Raw genomic sequence first — 13,672 nt, forward strand, 5'->3', positions numbered from 1 at the left:
CGCCACGCAACGGCTTCGCCACGCAACGGCTTCGCCACGCAACGGTTTCGCCACGCAACGGCTTCACCGCGGTCCGGCGTGGTGCTGACGACAGACCGTCACGCAGCACATGCTGTGCAGCGCTTTCTAACAGAAACACACCGCTGAGCTCATGTCCTCAATGTAAGCAAGACGCGTGTTAGCATTGGGGATGTCATCATACTTTAACGTTAGGCTGGCATGACCAGCGCTGCGAGTCTGGCGAGTCCACACAGCATTCTGGGATGGGAGAAGAACGTGCTCTGGTTTATTGGCATTTCTTTAAACCAATCACAATCGTCTTGGGCGGTGCTAAGTGCCGGACTGAGCAACGGTGCCTCTGCTAAATAGCCTCGGGAAGGAACTTGTTTTGGTGGAACGTGTGTACGTTCAAAAGTGATTGCGACTGGTTTAAAGAGACGCCAACAAACCAGAGCACGTTTTCCTCCCGTCCCAGAATGCTGTGTGGACTAGCCAGACCCTCCTTTGCAGCGCTGTGGAGGAAGGTCTGGCAATGCGAGACTAGAATCAAATTGAGTCAGTCAGTTTTTTTTTTAAGATTATTTTTCGGCATTTCCGCCTTTAATGGATAGGAAAGCTGGAGATATGAACGTTACAGGTCGCACTAGCATGCTAGTTCGTTCTCAATGGCAAAACACTGCTACAACACACACAAATTCACCCTAATCTACAAAATAAATTGTATGCAACTACTTCCATGTCCCTGTTCTGCAGGTATTCCACACAAAGTTGGAGAAACAGCTAGCTAGCAATTGTGATCTTACCTAGCTACTGAGCATGTGATCTTACCTAGCTACTGAGCATGTGCAACTGCCAACAAAGATGTTACAGCAGTGAGAGGTCTCACTCTGTAGCTAAAACAGAGACCTGAACACAGGGTGAAAAGAGGAGCTGCAGCAATGTGCAGTACAACTAAAATATGGTGTTTTTTGGAAATTAAACCATGTAAACCTATTCTGATACAATCTCAAATTACAATTATGAACCTGAAAATGAGCATAATATGGCCACTTAACGGATGAAACTTAAGACCTACATATAAAACACGTTCAATGTAGCTCGCATTGGTGATGTAATGTAATGGATGCTGAGGTTGTTGTCGACGATGGTCATTGTTGATTATGTTGTGTCAACTTTGTAGGCTGATATGCACTTTTTCCCGCCCTATGTAGGTCACTTTGACGCAGCTATCCATGCACCTCGTATTTATTTGTCCTCGTACTGTTACGGTTGTGTTCCAGTTGGACTGTGTGTAGAACTTGTATGTATTTATACTAAAAAACAAAATTATAAAACGCAACACTTTTGTTTTTGCCCCCATTCTTCATGAGCTGAACTCAAAGATCTAAGACTTTTTCTATGTACACAAAAGAACTATTTCTCTCAAATATTTTTCACAAATCTGACTAAATCTGTTAGTGAGCACTTATTGGGGGGGTCCGAAAACCAGTATAGGCGGTATAGTCAGTTTAGGCGTTTTTCCATTACATGGTACCTGCTCAACTCTACTCTACTCTAGAGCTGCAACGATTAATCGATTAATCGATTAGTTGTCAACTTTTAAATTAATCAGCAACTATTTTGATAAACGATTCGTTGGTTTGAGTAATTTTTTTAAAGACAAAAGTAAAAATTCTTTGATTCCAGCTTATTAAATGTGAATATCTTCTAGTTTCTTCTCTCCTCTGTGACAGTACACTGAATATCTTTGAGTTGTGGACAAAACAAGACATTTGAGGACGTCACCTTGGGCGTTTCGGAAACACTGATCCACATTTTTCACAATTTTCTGACATTTTAGAGACCAAACAACTAATCCATTCATCCAGGAAATAATCAACAGATTAATCGACTATGAAAATAATCGTTAGTTGCAGCCCTACTCTACTCAGCTCGACCGCGGTGCCCCATCCTCCTTTTTCCATTGCAGATTTAGTACCGCCTCATGCCTTAGGTGAGCGTGGCTGGTCGTCATAGCGACGCCGCAGGAAACTGCCGTGACCTAACACGACACACACCCACACACACACACAGAACGTCGAAGGTGTGTTGTCTATGACGGCATGTTGCCACAGCCAGAAGAAAAATGTTTCTAAAGAAGCTGGAGGCAACAACATCAAAAACCCACCCACCGCTGGCTAAACTATTTAAAAATGGCGGGTTTGTTCAGGACACCCCCGTCATCTGTCGCTATAGCAATGATGACCCAGTGATTAGTGACGATTCTCTCCGACCAATCAGTAGTCTGCAGGTTTTCACGTCACCTTCTGGTATCGCCTCAGCTCGCTTGGAACCTCGACGGAGGTGAGACTAAATAAAGTACCTGTTGGCAGGTACCAGGGACTTTTTATCAGAATGGAAAACCAAAAAAGGTTTGGCGAGTCGAGGCGAGTCGAGCAGGTACCATGTGACGGAAAAACTGCATATCTGGTGTTAGGGTTAGGGTTCAGCCGTGAAAAGTGTTGCGTTTATAATTTTTGTTCAGTGTATGTGTCTCGTATGTGTTTATAATTGCTGCACACCTAATCGCCCTTCGGGGACACAAATACATTTGAAGTTGAAGGCTCAGAGGTAGCGTTAAGGCAGCTACACACCGGGACAATAATCGCCCGTTGGACAGTCTGGCGAGGTCGGTGACTCGAGTCTGTTCGGTGTGTTCCGTGCCGTCGTCCGTCCGAGGGGCCGTCGGCCTTCATTTTGGCCGACCCGACATGTTCAGTGGGAGACAGGGCAGTCGGGACTCACCCGGAAATGGCGAGCGGGATGAGCGTGACTACAGTCTCTCAAAATCTGACGAAAATCTTTTAAACTGAGCTTTGTTGATCTGAAATGAAGACAGATTCAGCAACTGCACGGCCTATTTCTCTCTTAAAATGTTTTCAGAAGCACGTTTCGGTGAACTATTTTAGTCCAATATGAGATCGTATTCTGAACGAGCCGCCATGACGGTCTGTCTTTGAATTTCCGGAGAAACCAGACCCACGTCACGCGTTCGTCCAATCAGCTGCCGGTTTTCATTTTCTGGGCGACAATACAGAGTAGTGCCGCCTGCTGTTATGGAGACGTATTACGTCTCATCTCTTTGGTGTGTTCCGAGGCATTTTTTTGACCAACTCGGGGACACGGATCGGTCCAACTGCCTTTTCTGCCGAGGGTCGGCCGTCTGGTTGGTGTGTAACTGCCTTTACATGGATGTAGGAAAATTAAGAACATGGGTCCCATACAACACACATGCACGCTTCCAAGTTATTTTGGGTCAAAGTGGTTGAAAGAAACCCATATTTCTGATATAATAAACTTTGAAAACAGGGTCTAATTCGACCCAGCGACAACAAAAGGGTTAATACATAGTAGCGTTAGTGACATAGGTATTCTATTTTCTGATTTGACTGCATGTTTTATTCCCTCTGATTTGACTGTATGTTATGTTTTACTGTTGGGACTTCATGTAAAGCACTTTGGATACCTGCTGGTTGCTGTGAAGTGCTATATAAATAACTGTTGATTGATTTTGAAATATTGATGAGGATTTCAGGCGGCACATTTTTCCCCCAGTAGATCTTCTGGAACATTTTGTAATAAAAGAAATCCTGCACAGTGCATGTGTGTGAGGCCACATTAGCATGACGTGTAACAACAATAGCTCTGAGGGGATTATCGTTTCTCAGGGAGCAGCAGACGGGGCTCGGTGAAAACATCTCCTCCTTTGTACGGCAGCGTGACACACGGCGGCTGTTAGCAGGCGCCGCTCAGCAGCCTCCGGGCGCTTCCTTTGTCTGAATCAAAGTGTCACGGGCAACGCAAACATCACTTGATAACAGCGGCAATCATCGCGTCGTCTCCCTCCCGCAGCTTGGGAGACTGCATTCGATTCCTCAAAAAAAACATGACCCACATTTTCACAACGAGGTATGATGCACGCTCAGCAAAACAAGGCATCGCGCGTCTGCTGTGACAAACATCAGCGTTCCAAACAAAAGGGCTGTGCTGCTGGAGCTGAACGTCAGAATCAGAAAGAGATGTACTGCCAGGTGAGTAGCACTTTGGCTGATGGTGCATTCATAAAAACGAGAATATAAAATAAACTAAGGCTGCACGATATGAGGGAAATATGTGACAACGTTGCTGAAGAGCGCGATAACGATATATCTTGCGATAAAGAAATATTAGAGTGAACTAAGATCTGCATTTCTGCTGCTTTCAGTAGTTTGCTTAAATCCAACGAGCTGCTTGATGGATTTAAAACAAATGAAAGGAAATCCTTATTTCCATATATATATACTGCGATGATGATAAAAAACCATATGTTGTACAGCCCTAAAATAAACAAACATTAAATACAGAAACCAGACACACACATAGTACACGCACACACACACACACACGCACAAAAACACAGAGACAAACACACATGTACACACACACGCACACACACACACACAGATGCACAAAAACACAGAGACAAACACACATGTACACACACACACACACACAGATGCACAAACACACAGAGACAAACACACATGTACACACACACGCACACACACACACACACACACACACGCACAAAAACACAGAGACAAACACACATGTACACACACACACACACACACACAGACGCACAAAAACACAGAGACAAACACACATGTACACACACACACACACAGATGCACAAACACACAGAGACAAACACACATGTACACACACACACGCACACACACACATACACACACAGACGCACAAAAACACAGAGACAAACACACATGTACACACACACACACACACAGATGCACAAACACACAGAGACAAACACACATGTACACACACACACACACACAAAAACACAGAGACAAACACACATGTACACACACACACACACACACACAGAGACACAGACACACACACACACACACAGATGCACAAACACACAGAGACAAACACACATGTACACACACACACACACAAACACACAGAGACAAACACACATGTATACACACAAACACACACACACAGACACACACACAGACAGACAGACAGACAGACACACAGAGACAAGCACACATGTACACACACACACACACAGACAGACACACAGATACACACACACACACAGACAGACAGACAGACACACACACACAGAGAACTCTCTCTCGACGCCTGCCTTTGTGTGACAGCAGCCACGTGCAAAACGGTTGTTAAAAACATCCAACTGCATCCGTCCCATCTTTTCATCTCTCTCCTCCAACTCCCTGCCACTTCCATAAATTATGGAGGGAGGCTATATTTGGACTCCGTGAAGGGAGAAAGAGAGGGGGGGGGGGGGTCTGGAGATGCTTTGTTCAGCGCACATGAAAGCAGCACACTCACTCAGGTTCACTTTAATGTTCTCTGCACGCTAGTGGCTATTTATTGACAACATGGGGTTGAGAGCTCATTACAGAGACTCGTTAACCAGCCAAAGATAGAATGCACACGACTAGGGCCGGGTACCCAAGTCCATACTTTTTAAGGCTCCGACCCAATTGCCTCTAAAGTATCGAGTATCGAAAAATGCCTCGTCATTCAATACCCAATGTCAATACCTAAAGGAGTAAATCTCATCAGTGTCGGGGAGCCAATCAGCACTTGCTTCTACCAAGATCTAATCATGTCTGTGATTGGCTGACTAACGTTACACGTCGTAGAGACACGCAGGAAAAACTCTACGTTACGCAGAGACGGAGCTCACGTAGTAGGAGCTGGAACATAAATACAAAGAGTTGTGCCCTAATGTGTAATGTAAAGGACCACTTTGGAGTTTTAATGTATGCTGCTGATTTAATGAAATAAGTATGGGTTGGTAGTCTGGGAAAACCCTGACGAACTTCCGGCAAATTTGAGATTTGCCGGAAGTCCGTCTGGCCAAGAGCCCATTCAAGCCCATTTCCAATTTTTCCAAATCGAAAACACCAATCACAACCGTTGAGGAGGGCTTTACATGATGACGATAGTGCAGCGACGGCGAGCAGCTTTTTGTTTACCACCCACCGAAGCGCAGCAACCCGTTGATGCCGCTGTCGCTGCTACGTCACCCGGATCGTTGGTCTGATTGGTTGAAGGACTATCCAATTGCGTACGCAGTCATTTGAGCGCCGTCCGTTGGTGACGCCCATTTGGAAATGAGCTGTGAATGAAGCTGACCCAGAGCCCACTCTCAGTTACAGCTGAGAAGGGTCTGGTGTCAGCCAGGCTAATGGGTTGGGTTATTGGTAAAATATTTGTTTGTGCTTTCATGTTATTTGTATGTGATTGACCGGAAATTCTGTGCACCTGTAATGTTGAAATGTGTCCCTTTTGGTGGTACCGTAGTTTTGCACAAGGGAAGATGAGTTTTTAAAAAGGTAGCTGGATTTATGAACTTTGAGAACTTGACGCCCGTTTCATGACGGAAGAAAGGACTATCGTGTATTGTTTTGCATTCCTTGGTGAGTGCACCGAGGTACGATGTTTTCATACATAGTCATTCAGAAATTGTTTGCATGTATGTATGGTCTATTTTGCTGTGTAATTAATGTTTGTCACCCTAAATGTTTGTTCACGTAATGAAGTTTGTATCCGTGAAAACACACGCGTGTGAAATGTTTGTTGTGTCTATGTTTTCTACAGTTTTCACAGTGCTAAGGTGACGATGGATTAAACTAATGTTGAACGTCATGCTGGTCTGGCAAAACTAAATAAAAGACACCTTACGCATCAGGTGAGACTTTCTCTTTTTGGATCCAAGGGCTGCAACATGTAATGTTGTAATTTCTTTTGGTTTTATAAAATTAGTATCGAAAAAAGTAGCGTTTAGGAACCGGTATCGAAGTCACGGTATTGGTATTGAATATTTTCAAACGATATCCATGTCAGGAAAGCCAGGCTCGGAAATGCAGAGTAGAGGATTTATTAAACAAATGACTTAACTTAAGGCGTCCTGAAGAAGGCAGGCTGCACAATTAATCGCAATGTTATTGAAATCGCAATATGGACTAGTGCAATACCCAAATCGCAGGTGCGCAGTCACGGAAGGCTTGTATCATGACGTGCCGACAGTGTTGTTGTCATTACTTAGAATTCCTCATGGGGGAGACAGAAACTACGCACTATAGCTTTAAGTATTGTGGCGCTGCAAAGACGTCCCAGCCTACAAATCCTATCCTACAGACTAAAGAAAAAAATCTTTGTTTGGTAAAGGTGCTCACAAAAATCACACTATCATTTAAATTTTAATATTTCTCAATGGAAATTAGAATAAAGATACAAAGATGATCATTCCCTCCAATATCGTGATTCACATCGCAATCGCAATATCATCATCAGCCCTAAGGCAGGCACAAAGAAGATAACCAAAATCCAAAAGCCATTAGAAAAACCCAGAAGACACGAAAGGGAATAAACTTCCAGGTCGAAGCGACGCAGGGAGGGGACAGGGAGGGAAGACGATGAACCGAACGGAGACAAAGAAAGCCCAAAGACTGATTACACAAGGTAACGATGGGGAAACAGGTGACATGATGGCTGAAGAACAGGTGGAACACATCAGGGCAGGGCAGACAATCACAAACGCGGGAAAACACACAAGGCAGGAAGTCAAACAAGACAAGACGCAGGAGAAACAGACACTACAAAGTAAAACAGGAAACTAACGCGTGAAACAAACAAGGAAAAACACAGCTACATCTTAGCCGTTTCCAGCGAAACAGAGCGAAAGCAGAAGATCTATGTCATGTTCTTCTTTACAAAATGAAATAAATGTCAGACTGACTGACTGACTGACTGACTTGTGATATGCATTCTTCTTAGAAAACAAGCTCATGATGTCTCATGATATATTATTCAACTTTTGTTTTTGTTAAAGAAGGAAAAGGAAATCCCAAATAAGTCAAAAATCGCAACACAAATCGAATCGGCAGCCGTGTATCGTGAAAGAATCGGATCGGGACAAAAGCATATAGTCCCAGCCCAGTAAGTCATTCATTAACGTCGCTTTTAATGAGGATGTTGGACCCGACAGCCTCCGCCTCTTGGACGGACTCTTTCCTCCGCCTAAAAGCCCAGCGGAGGAACACATGATTCAGCCACTCGCAGCGGAGCTCTGCGGACGCAAAGAAGCCTCTATCTATCTCAACCACAAAAAAAACGGAAACAATTAAACCTGTGGAACAATTACACCACCTTAGTTTGGAATTAGGACATGCACAGTGTGTGGGGACGGCAGCTGGACGCGTTCAAATGCAGTTTGCGTCCGTCTGAAAACAAAAAGAACCAGGTACAGCGAGGGAGGATTCTCAATTAGGCTGATTCAGTTCACTAACTCGTGAATCTTTTATTCCCCGGTCCCTCCTTACAGGGTACAGGAAGGATGGGTATTACTTTCCTATCGAGGGGAGGGAAGGGGAGGGAAGGTGTGAGGAAAAAAAATACATCAAAACGAGCATGAAAACATCCAGAGAAGCGCATTGACGGAACGCAGGGAGGGATGCTCATACATCCATTCCTGTACATCCAGCGAGCACAAAGGCTTGGACACATAGACGCACAAATTCATCCCTGACATCCCGCACTTTCTTCTAAACAATGTTGTGTTTTTTTTTGGGGGGGGGGGATGTTGGGTAGTCCTACCTCTACAATCAGCGTCTTCTCCTCTCCGCACACGGAAACGACCCAGAACAATATGGGAAAGTAGCAGGTTTTCCAGCAGAATCCCGGGAGCCCCGCTTTCCTCCTCCGCCTCGCTCCGCCGCCTCCTCCTCCTCCTCCGGTCGCCATGGCTGTGTCCCCGAAATCCCCCCCCCTCCTCCTCGGCTTCCCTCCGGTGTTTTCCAGGCTCCTGCTCCGCTTGTTTACCAGAGGAAACAGTCCGTGCGCTGGCGGTTCATCCCGTCTGCTCGGTGCCTGCCGTGTTGTGTTGTCTCCTCTCTCTCTCTCTCTCTCTCTCTCTGTGCAGACGCGCTATTGGTTTCCTACACTTGACGAGTGGCCATTGCGCATGCTCATTAAGGTGCAGCGGAACAGCTGGGGAAGCCTGGCTGAGAGAGAGAGAGAGAGAGAGAGAGAGACAGAGACGTGATGTGATGTTGTTGCAGTAGCGCCTTGTCAACACCAGGAGCGCTACAGATGCAGGAAGACATCTGTCTCAATGCATTTCTTCTTAAAGCAGGTGACTACCATGAATGAAACAAGAATCACTATTAAAAGAGGTACAATACACACTACCTGATACGCAGGTATACGCAGTATAGGCTACCCACTAAGAAAGCTCCAGCATTCCCATATACCCACTTAAAAAGGCCCAATGACACGCACCAACATACTTTGCATTGCAATTTTAACATATTTTGAATTGTCATCTGTGTTTTTCTTCTTCACATAGGCTAAATAAAGGGATTTCCACCATAAATTGGTCAATAAAAGTGTATCAGAATGCAGGAAATGAAGTCGTTGACGCTCAAAACTTCCCTGGGGGAGGACACCCAGACCCCCCACTATGAAATGCCTCCCCCCAAAAAAGGCCCATTCTGGCCCATATATACAGTATTGGCCCATACATATACAGTACAGTATACCCACTACAATACATTAGACTACACCACTGAATACATAGCATACGTTATCAGTGTCTGATTTACTCAACAACAACCTTGTTACTAGTGGTGTAGTCTGATGTATTGTAGTGGGTATACTGTACTGTATATGTATATGTATAGGCCAGAATGGGACTTCGGGGGGGTGGGGTCTGGGTGTCCTCCCCCAGGGAAATTTTGAGCGTCAAAGACTTCATTTCCTGCATTTTGATACACTTTTATGCACCAATTCATAGCTGAAATCCCTTTATTTAGCCTACGCAAAGAAAAAACACACACATGACAATTCAAAATATGTCAAAAAATATGATGGAAAGTAGGCTATGTTGTTGTATGTCATTGTGCATTTTTAAGTGGGTATATGGAAATCCTGGAGCTTTCTTAGTGGGTATACTGTGTATACCTGCGTATCACGTAGACTACACCAAGTCAGGTCCGACATAGGTCGGTGTCTCCACGTACCTACGTAGGTAGCCACGGCGTAGATTTAACACAGAAGCATAAATCATGCTTAAAGCCTCGTTTTCACCAAGCCGTCCTGTTCAGTTAAAAAAAAAAAAAAATACATGAATGAAACAAGAATCACTACATGGTTACATTTATAAAGTACAGAAGAGGATGACGGCCACATGCAAAAATGTTGTTTAAGTTCTGAGTTTAAAGTCAGAATTCGGACCTTTTTTATAAGTCAAAATAATCAACAACAAAAAATGAAGGAAAAAAAAAATTCTCAGAATTCTGACTTTAAACTCACGTGGCCCTAATCCTCTTCCGTATAAAATAGACATAAACACAAACTGTACTTTCAGTGAAGGCATCACTTTTGGCATTTACACACACACACACACACACACACACACATTCTGGCAAAACTTCAGCAGATTCATCATTGACCTTAATGTTTGTTATTATTACTTTTATTTCATGAAGATTTTTGTATTCATGTTGGAGAATGTGGTATTTTGTTTTTACAAAAGTCAAAGAAAAGAAAAGAATAGATGTATTGATTCTAATGCCAAAATTTCATACGAGTCAAGTACTTTGTCTTCTCTCCCGAGCTTGGCAAATAAAATCTGCTACAAAAATGCTTCCTTTCTCGAAGCACAACTCATTCAGGCAGAAGAAATCATCCCAAATAGTTTATTTAAGTAAAAAGTACATCCCTTATGTCCTTTGAAAACAGGAAAATAAAATGGATCTTATTCTCAATTTCAGCCAGCTCACATAATAAACAACATCCGGATGTGCCGGCGATTATCTTGGAAATGAACTTCCGCCGATCTAGACTACCTAAAGAGTGAGAGAAAGAGGCATATAGGGAGACGAGATTCATAATTCAGAGAAACCACAGCACACCACATGCACTTTTACTTCAAATACACTGTCACTGCTGAAGCAGGAAATCAATTCAATGGCAGCCTGTTGACTAGCACTCTGACAGTCTGAACCATATAATCAAATCTTTTTCAAAGAGTTTCAGCAGGAGAAGCAGAAATGTCTCAGAGGAGTTAGCAGTCGCTGTTTGCGTTTCATTCCAGGGCCGTTTTCTTTCCACCTGGTGACAGGCTCTTACATTATGAATGAGTGAGAATTGATTCAGAAGTCATTTGTCCTCAGGTGCCCTCGCAGGTTCATGTTATACATACATTAAATACATGTCTGTGCTGCGCTGGAGATGGAGAGAAGCAGAGAAGTGAAGATAAGAATATTTTCTTTTGCTAACTTTAGATATTTAAACACCTTAAAGACATATTTAGCATTACGAAAATCTTTTTTTTTTAATTTTTTTTTTTACTGCGGTCACAAACGTTAGCTTATCTGTGTTGCCAGGAGACTGTTCGCCCCGAAAAATGCTCCCAGACGTTGGTTTTTCAAGCAGTAAAATACGTTTTTTATGCCATTTCCACCAGCTGACAGTTTGTAACGTAGAAATAAAATGGATTATGGCTCATTTTATCTAAAACCAGCCTCTGGAGACTTGACCAGCTGACTTCTCTATTGGCTGTTGAAACAGGAGACGTCTCTTACGTTCTAAAACCAGCCTCTGGAGACTCCACCAGCTGACTTCTCTATTGGCTGCGGAAACAGGAAACGTCTCTTACGTTGTAAAACCAGCCTCTGGAGACTCGACCAGCTGACTTCTCTATTGGCTGCGGAAACAGGAAACGTCTCTTACGTTGTAAACCAGCCTCTGGAGACTCCACCAGCTGACTTCTCTATTGGCTGTTGAAACAGGAAAGGTCTCTTACGTTCTAAAACCAGCCCCTGGAGACTCCACCAGCTGACTTCTCTATTGGCTGCTGAAACAGGTGACATCTCTTATGTTCTAAAACCAGCCTCTGGAGACTCAACCAGCTGAGTCGCAGCGACACCATCAGCTGGTTTGAGTCGAGCTGAGACGGGCCGGTTCAGACCGCTGCAACTTTTCCCTGCGACGTTCTATAACTGTTCGACTTGTCGCGAATCTTTGGTCTGAACTGGGCTTAAGTTAGGGCGTCTCGGCTCCAAACTGTCTCTGTGCCAACCATAGTCCTTACCCACAATCCTCCCTGCTCACTCTCACTCACAATGTGTGAATAAACACCATCTGAGATGAGCTGGCAGCCAACAGCCCCACAGATCTATCTCTTGCTCCTATTAATCATAAATCTTCTCCGCTCTGATGCTCCGCTCTCCTTCCCTGCACTCTCCACCTCCTCCTTCTCTTGCTGTCCACCTCCGCAACACTTCAGTACCACTTTGCATTCGTCGTCATCTGCCAGCTCAATAAACCAGTTGCAAGACTTGTCATGCATTCCTTAATGTCTTTGTCTCTCTTCAGTTTCCCCTCATCTTCTTGTTTTAAAACAAAAAATAGAAATTATGATTTGATTGGAAGAATATATCCAGATTTAACATGAAGTCAACTGTAACACCTGAACATTACGTGTTACAGTTATCTAGGAGTTGTTGCAGTTGTAAGAGTGAGTGAAAACTAGTTAGCAAGCGAGCACAGAAGTTTAGCTAAAAGTAATGAATAAATGGTAGAAATAACTACTCAAGTAGTAATGGCTAAACAGTTTAAATGATTAGCTAAAGTAATGGAGAAACTGTTAAAGCAACACTATGTAACTTCTAGCTGCAGCTTAGTTCCAATGAGACAACCTGTATGGGGACCGAAGCAGGAAAAGTTACATAGTGTTGCTTTAAAATTAGCTTTGCGGTTGAAACAGTTAGCTAACAGTTAAAATAGTTAGCTAACAGAATATTTAGCTAATGTTTGAAATAGTGTAGGATTTTGATCTAAAATGTTATCGATTTGACCGGTCTGGCCCTAAAAAAGGCCAGACTTAATCTGACTCCAATTCTTTGGTCACTATTTTGTGTTTGTTTACTGGTAGATCAGAGAAATAAAACTCAGGAATCAAATCAAGACCAGAATTCATCCAGTTAAAGTTAATAACAAGTTTAGTGAATGATATTGCAGAATACAAGTACATGTACATGGATCTGATACAAGGCAAAGTCTATCTCCTAACGGACCGAGAGAGTCTCCCTTAGCATAAGGTGACCAGATTTCTGAGACAAAATCCGGGGACATTTTCAGCTCAGAAGCATAAATACCTCCAAAAAGGTAATGTTTTTATCTTTGTAAAACTTAAAACCGGGACACTGCCCCAGGGGGGGTTACATGGTCATGCTCCCCTGTAAGAAAATTTTGTCTATTTTAACATTTAAATGCATCAATCTGGTGCACTTCGAAAAGAAATTCAGAGGTTAGACTTGATTATTCTTATCTATGGATGGAAATATTATGGGAATAATATACTGAACTATTTTGCACTTTTACACAGGTTGAATAGATTTTTTCTTCATATTTTTGCATTAATGTTATTAGGAAGCATACCAGTAGAAATATATATTCATATTTGTAAGTGGGATTTAAATATATATATATATATATATATATATATATATATATATATATATATATATATATATATATATATATATGTATATAAGACATAAGTAAGTGGGATTGTCTGGAA

At 43.1% G+C, this 13,672-nt stretch overlaps 1 protein-coding gene across 1 annotated transcript in view; it reads right to left on the reverse strand.

Moving 5' to 3' along the window:
* mmp24 (matrix metallopeptidase 24) overlaps positions 1 to 9,053 on the reverse strand; it is a 93,152-nt gene extending 84,099 nt beyond the window's left edge. The window contains exon 1 of the mRNA XM_031303604.2: positions 8,683 to 9,053. Coding sequence (XP_031159464.1) covers positions 8,683 to 8,829 — 147 coding nt within the window. The 5' untranslated portion in view covers positions 8,830 to 9,053. The remainder of the gene's footprint in view (positions 1 to 8,682) is intronic.
* Between the last annotated feature and the right edge of the window lie 4,619 nt (positions 9,054 to 13,672).

The sequence above is a fragment of the Sander lucioperca genome, chromosome 6 (assembly GCF_008315115.2).
Source record: "Sander lucioperca isolate FBNREF2018 chromosome 6, SLUC_FBN_1.2, whole genome shotgun sequence".
Taxonomy (NCBI): domain Eukaryota; kingdom Metazoa; phylum Chordata; class Actinopteri; order Perciformes; family Percidae; genus Sander; species Sander lucioperca.